Raw genomic sequence first — 26,870 nt, forward strand, 5'->3', positions numbered from 1 at the left:
TTGTTGAAATTTGTTGTTCTTCTATTTTTTTTTTGGTCTTTTTTTTGGCTTGTCGGCACTCGGCATTTCAAGTACCAACGTTTCAGTAGGGAGCTGATTAATGTGTAGGACAGAACTTGCAGGGACACTGTATGGAACCTTTTTGAGATGGACTGGTTATAATGGTAGCTGATGCATAATGTGTTGTTCATAGATGTGTTTTTTTTTTTTGCTCTGAGTAACCACTTCCAACCACAGTGACTTGTTTATGTCAGTGAAATGTTTTTCGTTATCTTACTGTGCACGTTGTGGGTTACTAAGGTACACTTGTACAGCAGTGTGAAGTCACATGGGCCAGCCAAGGATATGTTTGCATTCTTTGCAGTTTAGTGTGAAACACATCTCGTTTTCTGCATGTAAAAAATATGCATATTGGTATAAATGTCTAAATGTAAAAGTCAGCTTGTGCTGAGATTCTTAGTGCTAAATATCTTGACCTTAGTCTGCGCTCACGCATTTGTCTTTGTTTCTTTATTTTGTATCTCTCGTAGTGAGAGCTTTAGATCAGTTTTACTTTTTTTGCTCTATATTTGTCCTGACTTCATTAACTATGACAGACGTTTCCATGATATAGGACCCTTATAACTAAATCTCAATGAGCCTATTTGTGTTTGGTTGTGTAACATTTCTAATTTATATTGATATGTCCTTTGTGTATTGGTGGTTGTAAAAAAAAAAAGTTTTGGTTTTGTGATTGGGCAGTTTCATTTCAATCACTCTGCACCAGGACAGAACTATAAATAATCAATTTTTCATGTATATTGATTTATTTATTTTGACTTATTTATTTATCGTAATGTATTTATTTGCATTTGGTTACCAGAAAAGTCCAAATGGGTTGTGTGGGACCTATTTTTAGAACTTTTTAACTTGCCTATTCTAGCTTCTCTGTTTCTGACTTGAGATGTTTTTGACTTAGCAAAGGTCTCTTAGGGGTTAAAATCTCAGTGGCCAGTGCTATTTGACAAATAATCCTCCATGTCTCCATGCCCACACCTTGCTTCCTTTTTCCCTATCCTTGGTCACTAGATGTGATCTGTGTGTGTGTCTGACCAAAGGTCATGATGTAGTGGCAGGTGATTTCCAGCCCTTGGTACCTCTCACTACTCACCAGATTTGAAGAACGTCTGTAAGATATAACTTCTTTCCTAGCTCGATGAATAAGGTAAGACAATACAGAATGATTGATCTCCCGCAAACCTGAGCTTCATCTCCCCAACTATCTGTTATTTATTTTATTTATTTATTTGACATTTGTTAACCAGGTTATTCTGACTGGGCAGATGCACCTTTTCAGCAGAGGCCTGGGGAGAAAAGCTCCAGCTGTATAAGTAAAAATATACATAGAATATAATTACATACAATGACATACAAGAATTACATTCTGGATAATCTGTAACATTTTATCAGGGCAGAAAGTTTGTAGTATGGCTTATTTTTTGGAGTAAGAGGAAGATTTAAATAAAAGTAGGTAACAGGCGGAGAGGAATGAGTTTGGAGAGAGAAGTTAGTAGAGAGAGAGTGAAAAAATTAGGGGAAGGAGGGGTTAGTTGTAACAGAGGGGAAGGTAGTTTAAGTCGGGTTACAGGCTGCATGAAACTGAAACAGTAACGAACTACTGTCTATGAAAACTCATGTGGCCACTGAAAGAAGGTATTCAAACTTAGTGGAACTCACTGCTTTATCAAAGACTAAAAAAACTGTGAGTAAAATATTTATAAAAAACACCTTCCCCGAAAGGAAACATAAGAACATCTGCAGTTTGTACACCACTTACTCACCAATGCGTTCTCCTTTCATGGAGTCCCATATGTTGCAGTTGAAATCATCATATCCAGCCAGCAGGAGTCGACCACTCTTGGAAAAAGAAACTGAGGTGATTCCGCAGATGATGCTTTCATGTGAGTATGAAATTAGCTCTTGATCAGCTCGGAGGTCAAAGAGTCGGCAGGTTGCATCATCAGAACCAGTGCATATCGCATTGCCATTTGGGAAAAACTAAAATAAACAGGCAGACAATAATGGAGATGTTAGCAGCTTCAGGCAAAACAGTAAAAACAGGTACAACGGGATACTCTCAGAACTAGAGGGAATCAAAGTATGCATTGTTGTCTCAGCAAAACCCACATGGTTGAACCTATTTAGTCAAAAAGGCAGTCACTGACAACTTGTTGTATGTGTAGGGGGATGCTCTTCAACTTCCCATGTACAGGGTTAACCCCCTAAAGTAATACAACAAATGCTGTGTCACACAAGCTCAGGCAACTTACAACTATTGGCACTCACCAAATTGACTGAATGGCTTCAGTTATTTGGGTTTCTCTGAAATTAATTTGTAGAATTAATTGAAAATAAATAGCAGCATTTTATTTAGATTGCTATAGATTTTTAAAACTAATACTTTAACTATCAATAATACACACACCTACTCCAGCACTGCTCAGTGACTCTAATCTATAAAATTTCCATTTTTCAGAAAAATAATTCATCCTGTTATATTAGGCTATGTAGTTGTATCAAACTCAGTTCTTAGTTGCAAATTTTTCAGCTTCCTCTCATTGTTGGTGAAAAAAAATGTTTTGGGGCAAAAATGTCACTCATATTTACATTGGTGCTCCATCTTCTCAGTTCCACGTCAGGTTTTAATTTATTCATTTGTTAGTCAGATAAGAGAACTGGTCCTTCTCAAACCCTTTTCAGTCATGTCCCATGTCACAAAGGCAAGAAATATATGTGGCCATTTAGTGTTGGAAGTCAGCCAGCATATCTTTGGGAGGAGGAGCGCCAAAACTAACTAAATAATAAATAAATAAAGAAAGAAAAGAAAAGGCACACCGACATGTAGAGTACATGCAGTCAAGCCCCGAACCCTGAACTCTGAACCCTAGAACTGTGAGGCAGAATCCTTAACCAGTGAGTCATTGCATTGCCAAGACTGCAGATGGAATTTACTTGGGTGAAGTTTCCGTTTTTCACTGCAGCCCCACTTCTTGTGAAAGATTTTACACACTGCATTACATCGAAATATAGACTGTTATGATAGAAAAGTATCGCTTGGCCATGTCCTGTATCTCCATGCATGCTGGGTAAGCTACAGAGTTTCATTAAATTACAGCCTAATTTTCAAACAAAGCAAAAATTGACACATCTGTTCTACATATTTTTAAGCTCCTTCATCTTTTTAACTATATTAACTTCACTGAAACACTGCATATAACTCTCACCATAAAAATGTACTTTCTTATATTGTCCCCAAACTACTCAACGTCTGTCTTTATGTTTTGTTCTCTCATCCATCTATCCTTCTCAAGAGCTTCCCTTCTTGAAATCTGTTGATATTCATGAAGTCCTTAAAATGTATTATCATATTTCAACATTTTCCTTAAGGAGGTAAATATGAAATTACTTAAATGTATTTCTTTATATAGCTTTTAGTATAAACATTGGACCATGTTGCTTTCTTCCTTTTAAGTGCATTTCATCCTGGCTGTTTTTTTCTGAACTGAGGTCCTCAGACCACAGATGGATTTTTACTCGGTGTTTGTACAGAGGGATGATAACATTCTATCTTTTCAGGCAATACTGGAGAATACAGACCCTTTCAATGTTTCTCCAAAGCTGTCGTAATGATAAGGCAGAAGTAATACTTGTTGGCTGTCACATCATTTTGACAGCTACTGGTGAATTCGGTCCAGCAATAACTAGTGGCTAAAAACATACAACACAATCTGCTTTGAGTGATTGTAACTTGTCTGCTTATGGTTTTTTTTTTTTTAATTCCTTTGTAAGGGAGATAGAGTCTCCTTAACCTCTCACTCTTCATCATTAAAAACATTAAAAATTTATAGGTGTAGTGGAGTCAGGGTGGAGGGATGTATCTCCCTCACAAATGGAATTAACAATTTCATGATCTGCCTGCCTAGTTATCTAAGTAAAAAACAAAACCAAGAAACCACAAACAGAAAACATCTGCTAATGGTTATTAAGCGACAAGACAACTATGCTGATGCAATCCTGTCACAGCAAGTGCAGTGATAATTACTATTTTGTTATTGTTAATTCAGCTTCCTACATAGCTTTGTACATCTTAGCCCTTCTTACTGTTTGATACTGCTTGAATACATTGTGATCATTTGACATGGGAGGTATTAATTCCCTTTCCACATTTGTCATGGCATCTATCTGCACACCTATAGTACTTTCTTTCTCTCTCTTTTTTTATTCTTCCGGTACATTCCTTTCCAGATTTTTTGCAATGAAATTAAGATGCCACATTTCTGGTCATTGCTTTGTTTTTCCCAAGTGTTTTCATATCCTTTCCACACCTCGTGCCTTATCCTTCTTAAAGTTATTTGTGTCATCTGAAAATAAGGCAGACTTTGAATCTGTTCAGCTGCTGTTGATAGGGCTATACGTTCGATGCTGAATTTCCCATTCTTACTTTTCCGCATTATTTTAAACTAGTGACACGTAATTCTGTAATCAGTTTGCTGTCTACAGTTAGATTAGTTCTGTGTATTGATTCAGTTGCTGCTTGTCATCAAATGTACTTACAACTACATCTGTTAGCTGACTGCATCAAAACTTAGTGTGAATGGCAGTAGATGACATCAAAAACATTATCATGCATAGCTTACGAAATTCTCTGATGATGGAACATGAGCTTGTATGGAAACTGTACCATAAAAACAATGTGGACAGCTACCTAACATAGTACAAGAAACTCTGCAAGGAAGTTAAGTCAGGCAGCAAAGGAAACTTTTCCCTGTCTTAGTAAGGTCCTCTTGTTGTAATGTAAAACTGTTTTAGCAGCTTAATCCAGGAAAGTTGTCACAGCCCAACCCTTTGCAATAATTTACCGCCTTAGAAGTAGCCACTCATTTTAGACAATTTTTTTCTCTAAACTGTCTCACTTGGCAACTCCTTCTGCCACATGTGCAGAAAATATAGTTCTTTCTTTCAATGTTGCTACTGTAGTTAGATACTCTTTTGTATCATGTTAATTAATTTTGAAGCTATTCAGTAAATTTAAATCTCCTTTTTTCTCTGGGAACAGTCTTTCTCCAGAATCTTTAAAGGTCTGTGCCGAAGCTACTGCGTATACCTTTATCACTACAATCAGCTGCTCATTCAGTAGTTATTATGTGTCCAAACTATGGATATAAGCCATGGTGTTCTCTCCATAAAAGAAGAACCTCTGATGAATTGCCCAATTTCTGTGCCATGGTTCTCTTTCCCCTTTTATCAAATGTTTGAGAAATATGTTCATTAGTCAGTTGTACATTGTTTTACATCTATTATTCTCATTTCAAATATTCGGCATGCTTTCTGTCATGGTCATGGGATGGAGATATTAATTCTGTACTTGACAGATTATCTTAGAAGCAACCTCCCATGGATGAAAACATTGAGTCCCCTCTCCCCTCTTAGGTTTGTCAAAGATATTTGACACTGTCAGTCACCATATTCTGCTGTCACATTCTGTCTGCTGTCTTCTGTTACAACAATCATTTAGTTGGTTCCTTGGCTACCTTAGTAGCAGAACTTCTAGAAATCATACATTTGATTGATACATTCTCCATCTCAGTGGATTCTGCTCAGAGTTCCTCAAAGGTTAGTGTTTTGTCCCTTACTTTTCACTATTTTGGTTAACATATTTATTGTGCGGTCTAGCTAGGTTTTTATGGCATGCAAACAACAATGCACTATTCATTTCACCTTCAGCTGTCTCGCCTGTTTCTTCTCAACTTCAGACTAATTTTACTCTGATAGTAAGAGCTCCATCTTAATGCTACCAAAAAAACAATGTTATGATATTTACATCTACTGTCACTGACTCCACAGGATTCCAGATCTCATTAAAGCACAAGTACTTCCATTTCATTAAAACTTTAAATTGTTACAAGTTATAAGCTGAGGTATGATCCACAACTTAAAATTAACAACTTCTTCAATGTCAGATTCAATATTTTTGAGACATCATAAACTGATCACCTCCTCTTAGCCTTTCCTACTACCAAGCTTGTTGTATGTGTCTCAGAAATCTACATCCAGCTCACTTGTTAAACATTTATTTATTTATTGACATTTAATTACCGGCAAAGTCCAACTGGGTAAAATCCCATTTTCAGCAGAGGCCCGGGAAGAAAAAGCTCCAAATTATTACAAAACATTTTAAGAAGAAGAAGAATATTACAATCTTCAAAAATAAAATAAAAACTCTTGCAGTTTAAATAATTATAACAACTTAGACGTGATATAAAAACATTGGTTAAGAATCAATAGAAGTTACATGACAATCATTTAATATTTACAGAAATTGTAGACATCTTGTCAAGAAAGTAAAGTAAAAAGCATGGTAAGTTTAGAAATAAAATCAGGGAAGATAATTTAATAGAAGTAAGGAAGTACGTGTTGATTACTGTGGAGGTGGTGCTGCAGTAGCATTGTCACCTCACAGTAAGACATTGTCCTGTTTGATTCTCAGCTAGAGCGTCTTCTGTGTGGAGACATGCGTGAATGGGTGTACCTTCGTTGAAGGTTGTGCGTCAGGGCCGGCAACTCGGCACGTAAAAATCTACTGCCAATCATTAGTGGACCGGAGTTCCACTGTGACGACCCTTAACCGGGAAAAGCCGAAAGACACAACAAAAGGAAGTATGTGTTGAAGGGAGAGTAAGGAGGTCTAAGAAATGAAAAGGTACTTGTTCACATTTAGGGATATAGGTTATCCTAGTTTTGAGCAAGAACAGAGCCAGATTCTAGCTAGGAAGTATTTCACAGTGGTCTTGAAAGATGGGAGGGATGGTATAGACCTGATGGATACGGGTAAGGAGTTCCAGGCAATTTTGTACAAGTACAGACAATGCCCAGCAGATTTGATGGGTTTGTAGACAGACAGGAGTTTTTGGTCAGTAGATCCCAATGACTGACTGGGAACATAATTGCGTAGAATGTTGGTATAATGATTATGGTGTTTGACTTACAGATACAAGGTACAATGTTTCAATGTTTGATTCTCACCTTTGGAAGGAAAATTGGCTAGGCTTAGAATGGCCTATTAAGAAAGTTAGCCTTGTAATTAGCTATGAACTATGAACTTAACTGCTCAGGAAAGTTATTTTTCGGTGGGAGGTTGGCATAATGGTTAAGGTGTTTACCTTACAAACACAAGTTGCAGGATTTGGTTCTCACATGGGGTAATTGGCTAAGATTAAAATGGTCCACAAGGGCAGTTAGCCTAATACTAATCTATGAACCTATCTATGAACCTAAGGAGTGTATTGTTATTTTATTTTATTTATTTTATTTTACATTTGTTAACTTGGAAATTCCGACTGGACCAGGTCCATTTTCAGCGGAGGCCCGGGGAGAAAAGCTCCAGCATCAAGTTATGCAAATACAGTACATCTAGCATAATACACAAAACAGGTTACATCATGTATGTTGAGCATAGTAATATAACAAGAAATTAATAAAGCACTCCAGGTAAAAGAAGATATAGAACATAGGTAAAAGACAATGTTGTTGAGTAATAAGAAAGGTAAAAAAATCAGAAGTAGGTTGGACTATGTCAAATTCTACATAAGATGATGAGATATCATCATAGTTGTATGAAGTTAAAGAGGGTGAGATGAGATTGGGAAGGGAGTAAGTTAGAGTGGTAGACATGTCAAACTAGTTAAGTAGAAAAAAAAGGCAGATATAGGGGTAAGATAGTAGTCAGAGAAGACTGCAGGAAAGGAAGAGGGCGAAACAGCATAAGAGGAGGTGAGTTATGGTGAAAGAGATGGACAGAGAGAGATAAGCTACAGTAGGTGCTGAGGGGGTGCAGGTTGAAAGAGTAGTGTAATAAAGTTAAAAGAAAGGAAGAGGATGAAATAACATAATATGAGGTGAAGTGAGGTAGAAAAGGAGGAGAAAGATAAGCTAGGTGCAGAAGGGAGTTCGGCGAGAGGCAATGAGGAAAAAGATATTTGTGAGTAAAAGCTAGGAAGGAAAGGAGATGTTTGTGAAGGGAAAGGCAGAGAGTTGGACTGTAGGTTAAGATAGGGATTTGTGAGTGCATGCATGTAACACAGTAGTTCGATTTGCAGACATAACCAGGTAAAACTCAGCACAGAATGTCTACAAACTGCCTAACAGTGGTACATGTATAGAATCCATACATCACTACATTGCCCAGAGAATGTCCAGCTATTCAATCCAAAATGTATGGCTACATCCCAAGGCGAAGACCCACACCACCCAGCTGTACAGATTGTCACAGAATGTCCAGATTTTGGACTTGTATTTTTAGTCTGTTCCTCATAAAATTTGTGGTTTTCAGGCAAATCTCTGAGGATTAAGGTCACTAAACAATAACGTACATTTGAGTTTCAGGCTTCATATCCTTCAGAAAATGTATAATAATACATATCCTGTTATTCTAACAACTTTCAACATTTAAAAGAGCAATATTTAAAATCTATCCCTATTTGTGAGCCTTTGTCCCCCCATTATTTTAGGCTCTGTCCAGATTTCTTGCCCTAAGAGGTTGAGGGGTACGGTGAAGACTTTATTTAGAATCTCTCCATCTCTCATAAGTACCAAAGTCCATTTTGGTGATTCTGCATTTTCTCTTGTAGTCTCAAAGCTATAGTACTCTGTTATCCCCCAAGAGTCAGCAAATCCCTCCTAAACTACCATTTGCTAAGGCTTTTAAAATAATCTTTTATGACATTACTTGATATCTCACTAATTTCCCTTTTCCACTCAGATTTTATTGCAAGCCTGCTTTTTAATTATGAGCATGTGTATGATTTTGAATTCTTATATGTATACTTTTGCTCTCTGTAGTATGATTATATGTGTGAGTTCTGTAGTGTAGTAATTATCACATCTGCTTAACACACAGAAGGTTCTCAGTTCACTCCACAGTGAAACCATTATAGTGTTATGTGGTACAATGGATAGCACATTAGACTTCTAGTAGAATGAAAAAAAAAGACACTCAGAGGTTTCATGTTTGAGTCTCGCACAAACTGACATTTTGGAGCTCTGTGTGTTGCAATCGATAGTGCATTGAACTTCTAGTGCAATGAAAAAAATGTGAAGATTGTGGGTTTGATTCCCAATGGAGATTACTTTTGTCTGGCAGTTAGTGCAAAGAATTCAGGCTATAAACTGTTAAGAGGCTGTTCCCCATAGTCCATGGTTTGACTTCCTCAGCCTCCATTTGCCTACTGTGTGACTCCACATAAGTTACTTAACTAGTGTTCTGGAGGCAATTTGGAAAATGAGCTATGTTCCTTAATGGTTTCCTGAATCACATGTCTAGTAACTACCTTTGACCCTGTGAACCTACATTAATGACATCAAATGTGAGTTACATATACAAATTGATCCATTCATACTAAGTGCTTTTATTTTATTATTTGTTACTTAGGTATTTGAAAATGATTGCCTATGCATCAGTGTTTTACATAACTTGCAACTGTATGTGGATTTTACCTGATTGCTCATTAGAGTGTTTCCTATGTTGTTATAAATCTTTATCTGATAAGAGGAGATCTGTCCTCCATAACAACAGGACAGATTGTTTTTGTTGTAAATCCTGCAGCATGTAAAATGTTTGAAGTATAGAATGTAAAAAATGTGGCTTGTGCTAAGAAGATGACTGCTTTCAGTGGAAATGTAGCAAAACTGTTTACTCATCTGGCTTCTTAAATGTGCACACATTCACAGTGCTCAAGATCTCAAAGAATGTATTACCTTATATGGATTCTTCTCCTCCACAGTTAAAAATTGTTGAAACAGGAAAAGCACTATTCAGATTGAGAGAAAACAGGGCATTCTTCCTGGGATTCTTTTTGAACACAGATACTACAGGTCCATAAGACTGACCAGTTTCATATGTAAGGCTATGGAAGGATTCATCATGGACATGATAAACGAGGGCATAGGTAACCTGTAAACACTGGACCCATCACAGATTGACTTTGTTAAAGGAAGGTTACACCTATTAAATCTTGTGGACTTCTTTGAGAGGGTCACCAAAGCAATGGATGAGGGCATGACTTTGCATACAGCTTACCTTGACCTGGCCAAGGCTTTTGATACAATACCCGAGTCAGGCATTATAGACAAGCTCACTAAATTAGGTATAAAGCCTGAGTGAGGTATTGTATCATCTGTCAACTGGCTCACTAATGGACCCAGGTGGTAAAAATAGGTGAGGCCACCTCCACCAAGAGGCCAAACACTGGCGGAATTCCCCAGGCTTAGTACTAGGCCTGCTCCTTTTAAGTCAAACAATACAATACCAGAGATACAAAGTCTAGGGACTTGAATTTTGCCTGTGACTTAAACAGAAAATGCTGGAGAGACAGATATGTGATCCAGAGCCTGTAACACTTATGGAACAGGCTTCCCATCCAGGTGAAGCTGAATTTGTCTATTACCCAATTTAAGGACAACCTGAACCAGTGGATGGGGAATAGGAAATTTACAATGGGTCTGGCACCCATGTCCCTTATGGACAGAGGTAGCTTATAAATGCCTGACCCTTAATGTCCTATTTGGATACAGGATGTCATTATCCTTTCAGAAAATCTTGGCTAGGGTTATAAAGGACCCTGAGTCATTAGCCTAGTAACAATCAATGAATATATGAGACAGAAATTGCTAGCCAGTTAGTTAATTCCTTATTTCTGAACCATGCAAGTAGATTGTACTCCTAAGACTGGACTCCATTTACTCGTGATGCTTTGCAGCTCCTGTTTGAATTACAAGTCAGTGATAGCTAGAAAATCAGGTATATCTTTAGCTACTAGTAGGAACAGGTAAGCTGATAGATATAGTTCTTTATGCCATCTGTCTGTTTAAACAACATTATTTTGTGTCTTCTTACTGTAAGTTTATAGTCGTTTGTATATTTGATTTTACAGTGTGCATTGCTTAATTATTTTTATTTCAGGTAAATACCTTTCTTATTCAGTTACAAAATGTGGTTTGATGGTATATTAAGGTAACTTAATAACCACTTTCAAGCTGGCTGAAATCTCTAAAGTTGTATTTTGTGCATATGCAATCTCCCTTTGACCCCCCAACTTCCTCTCTTCATTAATTCTCCTTTCAGCTAGCCCACTTTGTACTCTTGCTTTTGCATACATCTCCCTGCTTCTTAAGACACCACCTTCTCTCACTACAGCTTCAGTCATTTTATATTTCTCTGAATTCATAATATATATTACAATCATGTTCCACCATGTACTTATGCTGACTCACTGTGCAAACTTTTTATTTTGAATGTGTGCCAGGATACATCTTTTCTCACTGTAGAAATTTCTCATGTATGAATGTACTCCTGAAGAACCCTGTGCAAACTCTTTAGCAGTGAACTAGGTAACTTCTAAATAATTTTATGTATTCCTTGTTATGACATGAACGATTTCACTTGTATGTAACATTGTAAACTCTGTGTATTGAAATGTAAATGTGATTTGCATGTAGTTATTTTTGGCATGAAATGGACTATGTGACATAGTACAAATTTTCTGCAGTATGGACTCGGGTCATGGCTGAAAACGGTCCAATGACCTGTTCACATACCCAGTTAACAAGCACAAGCACCTATAGATAAATGAGTAAATAAATAAATAAATCATTAGTTACTAAATTGGTGATTTAAGTAGCTGATAAAACTGGTAATTTCTTTCCTGATGGGTTCTATCTTTTAAAGCGTTATTGCTCAAGCTATTGGTATACAAATGTTTAATTGCTGGTTTAGTTTAAGAGTAAGACATGCATTTTTGGTGTGCTAGAGATCTTTAATGGATGTTCATGCAGTAATGGAGTAGGATTAAGGTCTATTTCTGAATTTGCTAAAAAGTGGCAGTCAGAAAATTTAGATAAAAAAATGTAATGATATTGAGAAAGTAAGGATGGAAACAAGGGAGGTTGGTCAATAAAAGTTAAATAAGGATCAAGATCAAAAGTAGCTGAGAAAAGTTTACCTTTTCAGTAATTTAAGAGGAAAAAGAAAATTGGGAAAACTAACGAAATGAAGAAATAGAAGAATGTCGATAAATGCTCACGATAAATTTAGTAGAAGAAATTTCACTTCGTTCATCAAGTATTTCAAATGAGACCATTTTATCTGTTAATAGGGAATAATAAGGAAAGAAGATTTGGTCAGTTTTAAAGTTTCATGGATAACTCATTGGTTATGTCTTCTCTTTCAGGAATGTGTGCTGGTGACGTAGAACATGCTGTAATAATAAATGGAGTAGAGAGTTCTTGTACCAGCAAACCTGATTGTTCTAATGTTTCAAAATATAAAAATGACTGTGTGGAAAAATTATGATAGTACAATTTCATTTATTGGGGAAACATTTTCTGAGTCTTTTGTTACAAAATTTGATAATGGTGTAACTGGTAGCATGAATAAAAAAAGAAACTTAGATCAAAGAGAAGATAATAATTTGACTGACAATTTGGTGGTTGAAGGCTATTGCTTGATATGTAAGAGGCTTACACCATTAGAGTGTTCTCTATTTCCTAAATTCAAGAAGGTAAATAATCAAAACAACACGGCAATAACCCTTAGTGGAAATGATCTAAGAATGAAAAACAAAAAACACCACAGGGGCTCGTGCCCAGGATGAGACTAGAAACTAATTGAGTGTAAAATACTCAAACGGCGAACTTGAACAAGTAGTTTTATTAAAAACAACAAAAAGAAATTCCTACTTTCAAGACGGTATTAAACAAGCCTGAAGTCAAAAATTGTTCAGCTAATGTAAGAAAACATCAATGTTTGATTCATTTGAACTTGAATTAATTTGATCAGAAAGTCTGGAGGAAAATCTTTCTTCTTCTTTAACCGGTATTATTTCAAATAGCCCCTACTCTGATGATATTAGCACTTGTATTATTGGGCAAAATGAAGGATGTCAAGAGATCTCGTAGGTAAGAAACCTTAAAAGAAGAGCTTCAAGAGGGTTAATAAGTGAAGATAAAGATATTAATAAATAGTGAAGAGTCTGGCCTTATTTCTGTAACAGATAACAATGGATATTTTATTGAAATGATGGTAAATGGGAACACACATGTAAAATGCATTGCTAGTCAAATAACATCATTGAATAAAGAATATATTACAGTTTCCTCTTTAACAGGGTTGAAGTTAATTGATTGTATAGATTTCTTACCAAGGTTAACTAGGGTTAAACCAACTTATATTAGATTGATATTGCAGGAAGGTACTAATGATTTACAGTATATATAATTAAATAAGATGAAAATTGCAATTCTTGCTATAATTGAGTGTTTTGCAACTTTAAATCAGAGTTTGCATTTACATGAAATCCATCCTAGCTTGTGTTGGTAAGTTGCAATTCTTGCTATAATTAAACAGTGGTCAAACTCAAAATTATTTAATAATCGGCTAAGACAACTTTGTTTTGTCTACAATATTGAATTAATAAAACTTTGTGAAAACTATGCCTATGATTTAAAAAGGTTTCCAAGGGATGGAGTTCATCTTATTTACTATGGATCTATGGTTCTATCAGGTTTGTTTAGGAATTGCGCTGACATTTTTTAGGGCCTAACATGAGCGAATCCATAGATATTTAAAATGTTTCTATTGTAATTCCCAAAACGTGGAGAACAAAGGAAGTGATTAAAATTTATTGCACTTTCTGATGGATATGAATTTATTGATATTACTGAGACATGATATTCCTTTGACTTACAAATACCAGGATATAACAAATTTGAATGCTTCTGAATATGCAAGAAAGGTGGGGGCATAACTTTATGTGTTAGAAATTCAGTTTCTTGTAAACTTGTAAAGACTATTGCTGATTTGGAGTGTGTAATAGTTCAAACTTATGGAATATTGTTGCATGATGCTGTAACATTATCATACGCCTATAATAGATTTAGATACTTATTATTATTATTTGTCTATATTAACTATGAATGTAGACTATAGAAATCTGGTACTGATGGATGACCTTAATTATTCTACCATTGACTGTTAATTAAATAAAGGAGGAAATAATTGTGGAAGAGACTTTATTGAGATTTTTAAGTATCATAATATTACACACTTGATTTTGGAACTGATTCAAGCTAGTGATATCCTGTAGCTGTTAGGTACATATAATCTGATTTTAATTGAAAATATTCAGGTTTGTCTTCCTCCTGTAGGATTATCTGATCATTTGTCCTTTTCATTTTAAAATCTCACTTAGGGTAACCCAAGAGTATGACCCCAATACTATAATTATTGTCTAATTGATTATTATCAGCTGGTGAATAATTTGCAATCTTTGGACTGGGTAGAGATGGCTGAGTCAATTAGTAAGGGTTATTATAATATAGAATCTCTGTTGTATAATAATATAGTTGGGGCAATATGCTATAGAACAGTAAATTCCAAAAATAAATTCTGAGTATGGTGGAATTATAATTTGAATAGATTATATAATAGGGAGGTCTTTTTGTGTTTACTGTAAATTTCCAAATACGTTTAATAAAAAGAAGTGAAGGCTGAGATGCAAGGAGCTATTGTTAAACATAAGAAATGAAAAAAATATGTGAATTTGTTGGTAAATGATAACACACGCACCCAAAAATTTATAAATATATTAATTCCTTTAGCAATGAAACAGATCACAGTAATTCTATTTCTGTAGATAGGGCAATGATCAGTGCTCATGAATTGATAGCTAATAAATTTAATGAATATTTTACTGGTTTTGGGATTGATACTAGTGATTGTCATTCTCAATTCATGGAAGAAAGAATTGATTGTATGATAAATGTCCTAATGTTACTGATGAGACATTATTAAGAGCCTTTAATAAGATTAAATTTTTTACATCAAGTGGATCAGATTGTATTCCTGTAATTTGTTTGGTATATATAAAAGATTATTTAGTGAGTATATTAGTTAGCACATTTAATTCTATGATCTATAATGGATATGCACCAAGATATTGGGAGGAATCATCAGTTACTCCAGTTTCTAAATCTGAAGATAAGATGGCAGAACACAATTATTTTCCAGTAAGTCTAAGATGGCAGAACACAATTATTGTCCAGTAAGTGTATGATGGCAGAACACAATTATTATCCGGTAAGTCAACACCAATATTATGCAAATGATTTGAGAGATTCATATTTAAAAAAATTAATCTTGCAATACTTGATATTTTTAACATGTGTTTTGAAAGGGCACTCTACACTCAATAATTTTGTCAAGCTTTTATGATTATACTATATGATTATACTATATATTTTATGATTATTATATCTTTTAAGATTAGGGCTATGGAGATGAGAATTAGTACAGGTGTAATCTATTTAGATTTAACCACATCTTTGAACTAACTGTCATTCCATACTATTGATTTGGCATTTTGACAATATAAGGCTAATCAATATTTATGTAGGTAGATTAATTATTGGCTCAGAAGCAGAACCCAAAGAGCAGTGAATGAAGTAAATCAAATTAAATCCAACCTTGGTGAAATCAGGTGTTCCTCAGGGATCTGTGCTTAGGCCTTTGTTGTTTAATATTGTTTTTGTCACTGTTTCACATGATTATTGTTGGTTGGTGAAGTACGCTGATGATTGTAAAATAAGCTTTTTTGCCTATAATGTACATGATTTCACTAATATTAATAGGTATTTACTATGCTTAGATAAGTAGGCTACTATACTTGGTCTCTCATTTAGCATGAAAAAGTGTAATGCCATATATTTTGGTAAACAAAAGTTAAGGTGATCTATTATATTGTCTATATTTGATTTATTGGAAGTTAGTGAATATAAAGATTTTGGTATACTGACCGGTTCTTCTTTTTGTTTTAAAAATCATGTGAGAGCCATCTGTAATAAGGCTTTGAGACAGATGGGTTTGATTCTCAAAAACTTTACAATGAGAGAGGTTACAATCCTAGCTTGTTTATTTAAGGTATATGTGAAGACCCGCCAAGGAGCCTCAGTCCTCACCACTAGCACTAGTAGGGGATGTACACTGGAGGCTGACAAATACACACACAGTATTTCCAGATGCAGCTGTCTGCATCAAGTGCAATTTCCCTTAAGAGGACACAGAGACCAGAGTCAGTCTGGGGTTGGTTTCTCCCTCTTTCTCTAGATCTCAAGTAAGACTCCCCACTAGCACAGTTCTAGATTTAAGATCTCAGCTGAGTGGCCAAGCTAAGACCTCCAGCACCCTCTCTGTACATCCAGTGCTTCATGTCCCTCCCTAAGTAGCTGACACACACACTTTTTGAGGTTTGATTTACACACACATGCATACACACACACACACACACACACACACACACACACACCTGGGAAAGGCTGGCACAGGTTTACTAGCTATGCCCTATTTTGCCCAGACTATAAGGTAGTTATCACTGCCACCAGCCAACTCCTTAGCAACTACTTTAAGGCCCTTAACAAAGGATGTTATGTGATCCTATCTCGCCTACATTCTGTACTGATGGGCTCGGAGCCGATCGCTCGGCTCCGACTCGGCACGCTATGTTATAGAGCGAGGCCTCTTATTGGCTGAGCTATTTCTTATCCCAGGATGCACCACCACTAATCCCCCAGATCTCGTTTGCCGCTTACAAGCTAGGACGTGGTCTCAAACTTGGCTGGGCTAAGTACTGTTTTATTCAGGCTTTTCCTGTCAGGAATTTGCTTATTTTTGAACCAAAAGCTGTTTTAACAGCTATTGTTGTGATACGAGTGTGTTAGACTAAATTTGTTGAGGAATTTGTGTTTTTTCATTAAGGGAAGGTTTCCAATTTAAGTTAGAGGGGCCTTCCCCTATTTTTTCTATTTCTAGTGTTATTTGTGTGTCAAGTACCTGCTTAAGTTAGAGGATCTTGACCTTCTTTTTCTCTTTTTCTGTGCATACTAGTACTGTATTGTTTGTTTTAAAAAAAAAAAAAATTATATTTCTGAACTTAAAACTTGTTAGTTTTTGTCTATATTATTATAGAGGTTTGTTACAATGTCTAAGGAGCATAGACCGTCTGGGTTTAAAAAGTGCGCGAGGTGTGGTTATAAAATGTCCATAACGGACGACCACTCCTCGTGCGTTTATTGTTTAGGCGCCAAGCACCTACAAGAGTCATGTAGCGTGTGTCACGCCTTTTCATCAAGAGTCCTCCAGGAGAGGAAGAACAAATTAATTCTAAAAGGCTTGATTAAGCCATCCTTCGAGGAGGCTTTATCTTCCTCTTCCTCTCCTTCAAAAAAGAAAAAAGCGTAGGCTCCGACCAGTCTGTCGGAACCGACTGCCAAAAAACCTAGGCAGGCTTCTCCATCGGCTCCACGGACTTCGGAGCCGAGGGCGGAACGGTCTGCCTCGATGCCTCCAGTCTCGACCCCTCTGGTTTCGGAGCCGAGGACTGGGGCATCGAGAGGCGGGTCACCTTCATCGGCTCCACTGATATTGGAGCCGATAAGGGTTGCCGGCTCAGACTCTTCCCCTTCAGCGCCGAAGTCCTCATCGGCACTGAGGGAAATTGTTTTGAAATCTCCCTCGGAACCGATAGTAATACAATCCAGTCGGAGCCGGTCCCCTAGTCCTATGAAGCCGATGGAGACATCGGTTCGGACCCGATCGGTGTCATCTAGATCCTCCAAGATGTCTGATTCGGACATCGACAGGGTGCTCCTAAGACTCTTCCAGTCTCCGGTGTTTCAAAAGTTAGTTTCGGCTCCAGCCCATTCGGCTTCGGAGCCGATGGTCCACCCTGCTACTTTGGTTCCTCCTCCAACAGCCTCGGCACCGTTGGAGCCGGTGCTGGTGGAACCGATGGAGGTTTTAGGGTCGGGCCCGACCCTTACTCCAACTCCGGCTCTTGAGTCTGAGTTCGGTACTCGGACTTCTTCTTTCGGCCCGGGGAGATGCTTGGGACTGATGTTTTCGGTCCCAAGCCTTCCTCTCGGTCGTCGCTCTTGAGTGCCGTCTACCATCGTGGCCACGGAGGTGGGACCCTCCCAGGATTCTGGTGGTCCCGCCTTCAGGGCTATGAGGAGTGCGTTAGCCAAATCATCTTTGGCTACCTCCACGGTCTCCCCAGCTCCTTCCCTGCATACCGAGACTGGGTCTTTGGCAGTCCCCCGTCCTTAGACAGCGGAGCCCCGGGGCCTGAGGTCACCCCCACTGGGGTTTCCCCCCCTCCTGGAGGTCCTTCCAAAGCTTCTTTGGAAGAACCCCCCAGGAAAAGATTGTGCAAGAGGAAGCACGTTGACTCCCCTGATGAGTCTCTTACATCAGACACTGATCTCAATGATGCAGAGGGGTCCCCTAAGTCGTCCTCAGATGATGTCTCCTTTGCAGACATCCTGGAAGCCCTTAAACAACGAGGCAGCTGGCAATCCAAACCCCCTTCTGCTGATGAGTCTGTGTTCCTTAAGGCCTTCGGGGCTCAGCCCTCTGCCTCCTGGGTGTCTCCGCCCTTCGACGAGCTCTTGGACTTGATCTGTCAAAGGGCGTGGGAACACCCAGATTCTGTGGAACCGGTGCCTGCTCGTCCTAATAAATTCCTCTCAGCACCCCCGGAAAAAGAGTTCCTGACTAAAGGTGTGGCTGTAGATGCTTTGGTGGTGGCATCTGCTACCCAGCAAGATGTAGCAGAGGCTTCGACATCCGTCCATCCTCCTAATAAGGAGTCTAGGAGCATGGATCGGTATGGTAAGCGCACCCTAAGTTCAGCGGCCTTTACATTAAGGTCCTTGAACTATCTCACGCACTTTACCAGATTTCAGAGGGATCTGATTAAAGAACTTTCTGATACCCTCTTGGGTAACCTGCCTGAGGAGCTGGCCCAGACGGTTGGCTCTCAGCTGGCTACACTGTCGTCCATTTCAAACTCATCCATGAGGCTCATTTCTTATGCGGCCGAAGGGCGTAGAGCGGGTACAGGCATTGCTCTACGGAGACAAGCCTGGCTCCACCTGTGTCATTTTGTGGAGGCCTTTGTCTTCCTTTGCCGATGCCCCCTTTGATGGGTCCTCCTTGTTTGGACCCAAGGTAAAGGACACACTGACTCGCTGCGAGCAAGAAGGTAAGACTTTGACTGCCGTAGGGGCACGATTTTCCACTCCCTTTCGGCCTTACCCCAAGGCTAAAAGAGGAGGAAAAATGTGGTTCCGTAGATCTCAGAAGGCTTACCCCTCACAGCAGGACGATCCCCCTTCCAGAGGCAGGGGAGGGGGAAATTCTTCCGGAAGACGCCGTCCCAGAGGCGGCAGAGGCCCTCGCAACACTGGAGACCACGAGTCCTTTCATGGCTCTTCAGCCTTTCACAGTCCCTGAGGGATTGCCCGACTGTGCAGCTCCGGAGTCAGTCGGGGGTCGTTTTTCGAGGCACCTAAAAGCCTGGGAAGGTATCACTCAGGACCGATGGGTGCTTCGAATTATCGCCAGAGGTTATGCCATCCCTTTCTCTCACTCCCCACCTCAGTCCAAAAAAATCCCGGACCCGCCACCCAGTCAACGGGAAACTGCAGCCTCAGAAGTTTCAAAGCTGCTGCAAAAGGGAGTCATCCAACCGGTCCCCGCAGACCAGATCGGATTAGGGACTTACTCAAGATTCTTTTTGGTGCCAAAAAAGACCGGGGACTTGAGGCCCATTTTGGATCTCAGTATTCTAAACCGTTCAGTAAAAAAGTCCAAGTTCCGAATGGTCACCCTACAAACCATTCTCCCATTGCTGGAGAAAGGTGTTTGGATGTGCTCCATAGATCTCAAGGATGCTTATTACCATATTTTGGTACATCAAGCATCCAGGAGACATCTGCGCTTCAGCCTAGGAGGCAGTCATTTTCAGTTCCGTGCGCTGCCCTTTGGTCTCACCACAGCCCCCAGGGTGTTCACCAAATGTTTGGCGGTAGTGACTGCTCACCTGAGAAGTCTAGGATTCCAGGTGTTTCCGTATCTAGACAACTGGCTCCTAACTGCCACCTCCAAGCATCTACTATTGCGGAGCCTACAAGCCACGATATCATTGGGCAATTCCCTTGCAATCACCTTCAATTGGCCAAAGTCTGTGTTGCTGCCATCTCAACGCATAAGATTCATCGGAGTAGAGATAGACTCAAACCGAATGCGGGTCTATCTTCCTACAGAAAGGATACAAACCATACAGGCTCAAGTTCAAGCCTTACTTCCCAGATCCAAAGCCCCAGCCAGAATGGTCCTGCAGCTATTGGGATCCATGTCTGCCATGGTTCTTCTAGTTCCCCTGGCAAGGTTGCACATGAGAATTCTCCAGTGGCTTGTTTCAGCTCAGTGGTCCTTTCAGGAACTCCCTCTCAGTCACCTCATATGGATCATGGAAACCTGCAAACGGGACCTTCGCTGGTGGCTAGTGCCCTCCAATTTGGATCAGGGACGACCCTTTGTTCCACCTCCTCCTGCTGCCACTTTGACCACGGACGCCTCCCAGATGGGGTGGGGGGGCATTCCCTGGGCAGGTCAGTCCAAGGCAAATGGCACCCAGAAGAGACCCTACTTCATATCAACATCCTAGAAATGAGGGCGGTGCTTCTGTCCCTTCAAGCCCTTCACGATTACCTCCCTCAGGGCGTAATTGCCATTCACTCAGACAACATGTCAGTTGTCTGGTACCTGAACAAACAGGGAGGGACCAGATCCTATCCTCTTTGCAGAGAGGCCATGAGAGTTTGGGAATGGGCAGTGTCGACCAAACGCTTTCTAGTGGCTACTCATATCCTGGGCAAGTCCAATGTGATAGCCGACAGACTGAGCAGAACCATCCTGTCTCCTCATGAATGGTCTCTGAACATTACAGTTGCAAATCAGATTTTCAGCAAATGGGGAGTTCCGTGTTGCGACCTCTTTGCGACTCCACTAAATGCGAAGTGCAAAAAGTTCTTCTCCCTCACCCCGGCTCTGGGGAAGAGCCCTATGCACGCACTAGCCCGTCCGTGGCCCACCGGCTTGCTTTATGCCTTCCCTCCAGCTCAGTATTTAACGGATGTCAGAGAAAGTGTGAATAACTTTTTGTAGGGAAAAAAATACCTCAGGGGGATTACATACATTATGTATACTTGTTTGTTTGGGGCCTGAGCAGCGTTGTTGGTTGCCCGTTGTGTGTAAGTTTAACAAAACTACGGAGAGGAGGGAGGAGTGAGCCAGAGCCAGATTGCTGAGCGCGGCAATTATAAATTATAAAATGCTGCTCCGGCGCCCACGCCTCATCATCGAGCGGAAGGGCCGACAGCGAAGCCTAGGGTTGTTGAACCGCAGTCCGGACGGACATTCTTAGATGGCTCAGTGGCCTGTGGAAGCAGTTTTAAAGAAAATGGAGGAGCTAAGTCTACTACAAACTGTTGTTAATTTTTTGCAAGTACAGCCACGAAGTTTAGTTTCCTCTCCTTCCCAGGGTGATCCAAAAGGCATCTCTCTTGGGGAGCAAAATTATCTTAGTTGCTCCTTACTGGCCTCGTCAGGTATGGTTCCCCTATCTTCAGAAATATGCACTGGAAGGTCCATGGTTCCTGGATCAGATCCCAGACCTTTTGGTTCATCAGTCGGGACTATTCCACCAGTCCCTACACACCTTAAAATTGACGGCTTGGCTCCTCCTCTGCCGACTATAGTCAGGAGTCATACATTGGATCCAGAAGTTGTACACATCTTATCTTTGGCCCACAAGTCTGCTACAAAGAAATTGTATTCTAGCAAATGGAAAAGATTTGCTATTTGGGCTCAACTCCGGGGCCTGGATCCCATCACCATTCCTGTTTCAGAAGTACTGAAATTTCTAACTTCTCTTTTCAATCAAGGCTCTTCAGTCTCTACCATCAAGGTTCAATTGGCAGCTATTTCCAATTTTCACGAATCTATTAACCCACCTTTAATGAGCAACAGATTGTGTAAGACCTTCTTGAAAGGTGCTGCGCTTTTAAGACCTCCGATTTCTCATCCTGCTCCTCCATGGGATCTCGATGTGGTGTTACACGCCTTAACTTCCTTCCCCTTCAAACCGGCAGCGACATGTGATTTAAAATTTCTATCGTGGAAGACTGCCTTTCTGGTAGCAATTACGTCTGCCAGAAGGGTCTCAGAGCTTCAAGCTTTGTCTGTAAAACCTCCGTACTTGGTTTTTCACAAAGACAGAGTATCTCTCAGGCCAAATCCATCTTTTGTCCCTAAAGTTTGTTCCAGTTTCTGCCTACAACAATCATTAGAACTTCCAGTCTTCTTTCCGAAGTATTCTAACAAAGCGGAATTCATATTCCACACATTAGATGTCCACAGGCAGTTGTGTTTTTATTTAGATAGGACCAAACAAGCAAGGAAAACAGATCAGTTATTTGTATCCTTTGCGGACAATAAATTGGGCAAAGCCATCACAAAAGTCACTATTGCCAAATAGATCAGGGACTGTATTACTCAAGCTTATTCTTATTCTAATAAAGAGCTTACCACCTCTGTCAAAGCTCATTCTACAAGGGCTATGGCTACTTCGGTAGCATTTCATTCTAAGCTTGCCATTAGTGACATTTGTGCTGCGGCTACATGGTATTCCCCGCACACTTTCATTTCCCACTACAAATTGGATGTGGCATCTAGAGGACGAGCTTAATTTGGTTCCACAGTGCTCAGGAGTGTTTTCCAATGAGCCACCCAGGATTTAGGTGCTAGGGACGCTGTCCCATCAGTACAGAATGTAGAGATAGGATCACATAACATCTTTTAGTTATGTACTTACCATAACTTTAGATGTTTGGGATCCATCTGCCACATTCAATAACCCACCCTCCTTCCCCCTTCCTTGGAGATCAGAGGATATCAGAAGGTCCGAATCCTGTTGTTTCATCTTGAAACATCTAACAATGTTATATAAACAAGTTGTGCATGTGTGCATGAATGCGGACAAACAAGATCTGGGGGATTAGTGGTGGTGCATCCTGGGATAAGAAATAGCTCAGCCAATAAGAGGCCTCGCTGTATAGCATAGAGTGCCGAGTCGGAGCCGAGGGATCGGCTCCGAGCCCATCAGTACAGAATGTAGGCGAGATGGATCCCAAACATCTAAAGTTATGGTAAGTACATAACTAAAAGGTATCCAATCTTACTGTGTAATATTAATATTAATACCAGTGGAAGCTGGTGATTTCAAATTAAAGGGAGGCTGCAGGAGACAGCTGAATGGGTGGGGCCAGTGGGAAGGGGTGGGGCCATCTAGAAAGGGGTGAGGCTATGCTCAAAACCACAACAACTGGAACTTTAATTAAATATGCTGCCCTGAGTGCCAAACCATCATTACGTGAGTCCAATCAAGACAAAATGAAGTGTAGAAGAAAAAAATATTTCAATATATTTGCTACATGACAGCTTACTTAATATCTAGATGGAAACACAAAGGCTGTGAGGCATGAAAAAATAAATTACTTTTTAAATACATTACTGGAATGCCAGTCAAAATCAAGTATAAAAAAAAACAAGCAGCACTCAACTCAAACCGCTTCTCCTTGCACTGCAGTTCTAATTATTATTTATATTCAGCTTTATAAAATTACCAAGTAACATGCTGATAGTAGCGATCTCTGTGATATACCACTTGTAAAAATGTTTCTTATCCAAAAAAGACCTGCTGCCTAACAACTATCTACTTGTTTCTTGGGGAAGACATGATCAAAGTAAAAAATGAACAGCAAACAAGACAACAAGCTCAAGATAAATTGCTTAAAGTTATGGACCACACATGATAGATTGGCATTCTGTTTAGTTTATGGGTAAAGCCTACAAAGATGACTGCAAGACTCTAACAAATGTAATGAGCTTCTGAAAATACTGTAATCCTATCGTTTATTGCAAATACTGTCATATGCATTTCAATACCTAAGGGTTATAGTTTATCTTGTTATGTAAATATTCTCTGCATGGCGACAACAAAAAGGCTTTCAATGTTGGTAATTATTTGACAGTATGCTTATTAAAGCTTACTTGCATCTTACAATATCCGACAAGCTTAGCTGATGGTCATTAAAGCATTGCTACTTAAACACAGAGCAACAGGGCACTGTGACAGCATGCATTTTCTGAATAATAAGAAGCATAAATCAACAGTATAAAAATATGACAGAAAACCAGAACATTCTGCAAAATCAAGGACAGATGAAAAGCCACTGTAGTACTTGTGTCTACCTTGGATGGGGGAATACTCTGCACACTTATACTGCATAACTGCTCCTTGCCTTGCTTGGACATATCCAGGCTCACTACATAGGGGAGTGGGGTGCAACAAGTATGTCACAATTTGAAATGTCTCTGGCTGACGGTGATGGCTGTGACACTCATACCTCTCAACCTCAGAGCAAGAAATCTGGACAAAGCCATACATAGAAGTGGGACACCGGCCCAAAAATAAGGACAAATTTTAAATATTGCTCTTATAAACTTAGAAAGATAATAGGACAGTAGTAGGTCTTGCATTAGTATGAATTTTCTGAAGGGTATGAAATCTAAAACTCAAATGTCTGTCATTATTTTCTAACTTCAGTCTTTAATGATTTGCCACTAATTTGCCAGAAAATTATAATTTTATGAAAAACAGACCAAAAATGTGATGCAAAAATATAAAATTGCCACACAATACAGCTGGGAACCTGTCAAAGAAGGGACACCTTTTTAATATTAGTACTGTCAACTTGAGCAGCTGACAAAATAAGAGCATCTACATGCATTTCTGAAATAAAAGTAATCTATAACTCTGATCATTACAGTTATTTGTAATTGTAAACCCTCCACGTTTTCTTCCAAAATTGCCATTTTGCAGAGGGATTATTAGGGGGAGACCAACATTTTGAGCCAAAATTGGGGACAGTTGAAAAGACTGGCTATTCCTAATTCTACAAAGTGATTTATTTGCACATACCTCTCAACCTCTTAATGAAGGAAATCTGGACAAGGCCAAATATATTGGGGGAACATGCAAACAGTACTAAAAATTGCTCTTGTATAAACTTAAGACAGTTGATAGAATAACAGGTCTTGCTTTAGCATACATTCTTCTGAAGGTTATGATGTCTGAAACTCAATGTCTGTCATTATTTAGTGACTTAATTCCTAAATGATTTGCCAGAAAACCACAAATTTTATGAGGAACAAACCAAAAATAAGAAGCAAAAATCTATTCATTCTTTAAAAATCTGGACAGTTGAGAGGTATAGTTCAGCCGGGGCTGTCTTTGAGTTTGCTGCCCTTCCACCCTCACAAAATCATGGTCGAATGGAGCCTCCCCCCTGCAGCCATTCCAATGTCCCATTCCTTGGTTATTTAACCCCATTTACCATAAACACTGTAATCTGGATATGCTTTACTTCTGCGATGATTTGGATTTCATTTGAAAGTTTTATTTGCATTTTACAGCACAAATAATAATAGATATCTGCTAAACAAAGCAATGCAGTCTCACAATGAAAACAGACTTAGCATTAAAGCTTCTCTGCCCTTGAAACTCACATTCATTGAAACAGCATTGAAACCCACATTCAAAGAAAATACATTTTGCCATTGACAGATAAAGATTAACTTTGGGCTGGTTTCAAATCATAGGCCCCTTGCACATGAAACATACACATGCTCTTTGATACACCTTCCTGATTGTATTAAATTATATTCCTTGTACAATACAGTACAGTTGTTAGAGGGCATTTTACATTTGTTTTGAACATTTTCTAGTAAACAATGAAACAAAATGCATGCACCAGTAATGACAAAACTGCCCAATTCAGAACATTTCCATTATAAAAGTCTACTCAAACTTCTACAGTCCACCAGTATCAGTAAATGTGCACAATCTCTGAAGAAGTAAAAGTCATCTAAATAATTCCACATTAAAGAGATCTAGAACTAATGAAGAGCTTGCTGCTAACAAACAACTTTATATTTCATTGTTTTATCTACAAATAAAGTGCCTGTTGCCCTTGAGGAATAAATTGCCTATGCTGCATTAAAAATTATAAACTAGAAATATTGCAATAGGGAATGGATGGCAAACTGATAACAGGTTCATAATTACTAGGTATCTTTGCCAAAAAGAACAGCAGCATCCACCCCCTTTACAACACAGTACAGTATCAGCAATGTATCTACCTACTGTGGGAGTAGAACCCATAGCCTTCTGCATCAAAAACAAGCATATTACCTGTTGTGCTATTAACAATGCAAGCAGACTCAGCATAAGCAGCACTAAACTTTTGTTCTCCTGCAGCTCTCAGCTCCTTGTAAAATCTACTCGACACTCAGCAGTATCTCTGAACTTTGCAGCACAGGAAATCTTGAAAAAGCCAAATTTATTGGGGGGGGGGGCAAAAGCCCAAAAACCAGTGACACATTTTAAATGTTGCTTTTATAATATTGGAAAGTTTCTAGAATGAAATACTGTGTTACCCCCATACATTTCACTGCCAAGTCTTGAACCCAGGACCCTGTGCAAAACAGTCAGAGCAACATACCACTATGCAAAATCAGCTGTTTTGTGAAAGAGAGGAAGACTGAAACTTAAATGGCTACATTTAATGAATTCAGTTCTCACCATAGCTGTCAACCTTTTAGCACAAAACACCTAAACAAAGCCAATAATTGGGGAATACAACCCCCAAACATATTCAGTTCTCACCATAGCTCTCAACCTCTTAGCAAAAAACACCTGGACAAAACCAGTAATGGGGGAATACAGCCCCCAAACATATTCAGGGAATTCAGTTCTCACCATAGCTCTCAACCTTAGCACAAAAAAACTGAATGAAGCCAATAATGGGGGAATACA

General features: G+C 39.1%; 1 protein-coding gene across 1 annotated transcript in view; it reads right to left on the reverse strand.

The window, feature by feature from the left end:
• The window catches only part of GNB3 (G protein subunit beta 3), a 549,058-nt gene that overhangs the window by 93,200 nt on the left and 428,988 nt on the right, over positions 1–26,870 (reverse strand). Inside the window, exon 10 of the mRNA XM_044079608.1 lies at positions 1,821–2,037. Coding sequence (XP_043935543.1) covers positions 1,821–2,037 — 217 coding nt within the window. The remainder of the gene's footprint in view (positions 1–1,820; positions 2,038–26,870) is intronic.

Source organism: Protopterus annectens, chromosome 8.part0 (genome assembly GCF_019279795.1).
Source record: "Protopterus annectens isolate FY-2018-M chromosome 8.part0, PAN1.0, whole genome shotgun sequence".
NCBI classification, from domain to species: Eukaryota; Metazoa; Chordata; order Ceratodontiformes; family Protopteridae; genus Protopterus; species Protopterus annectens.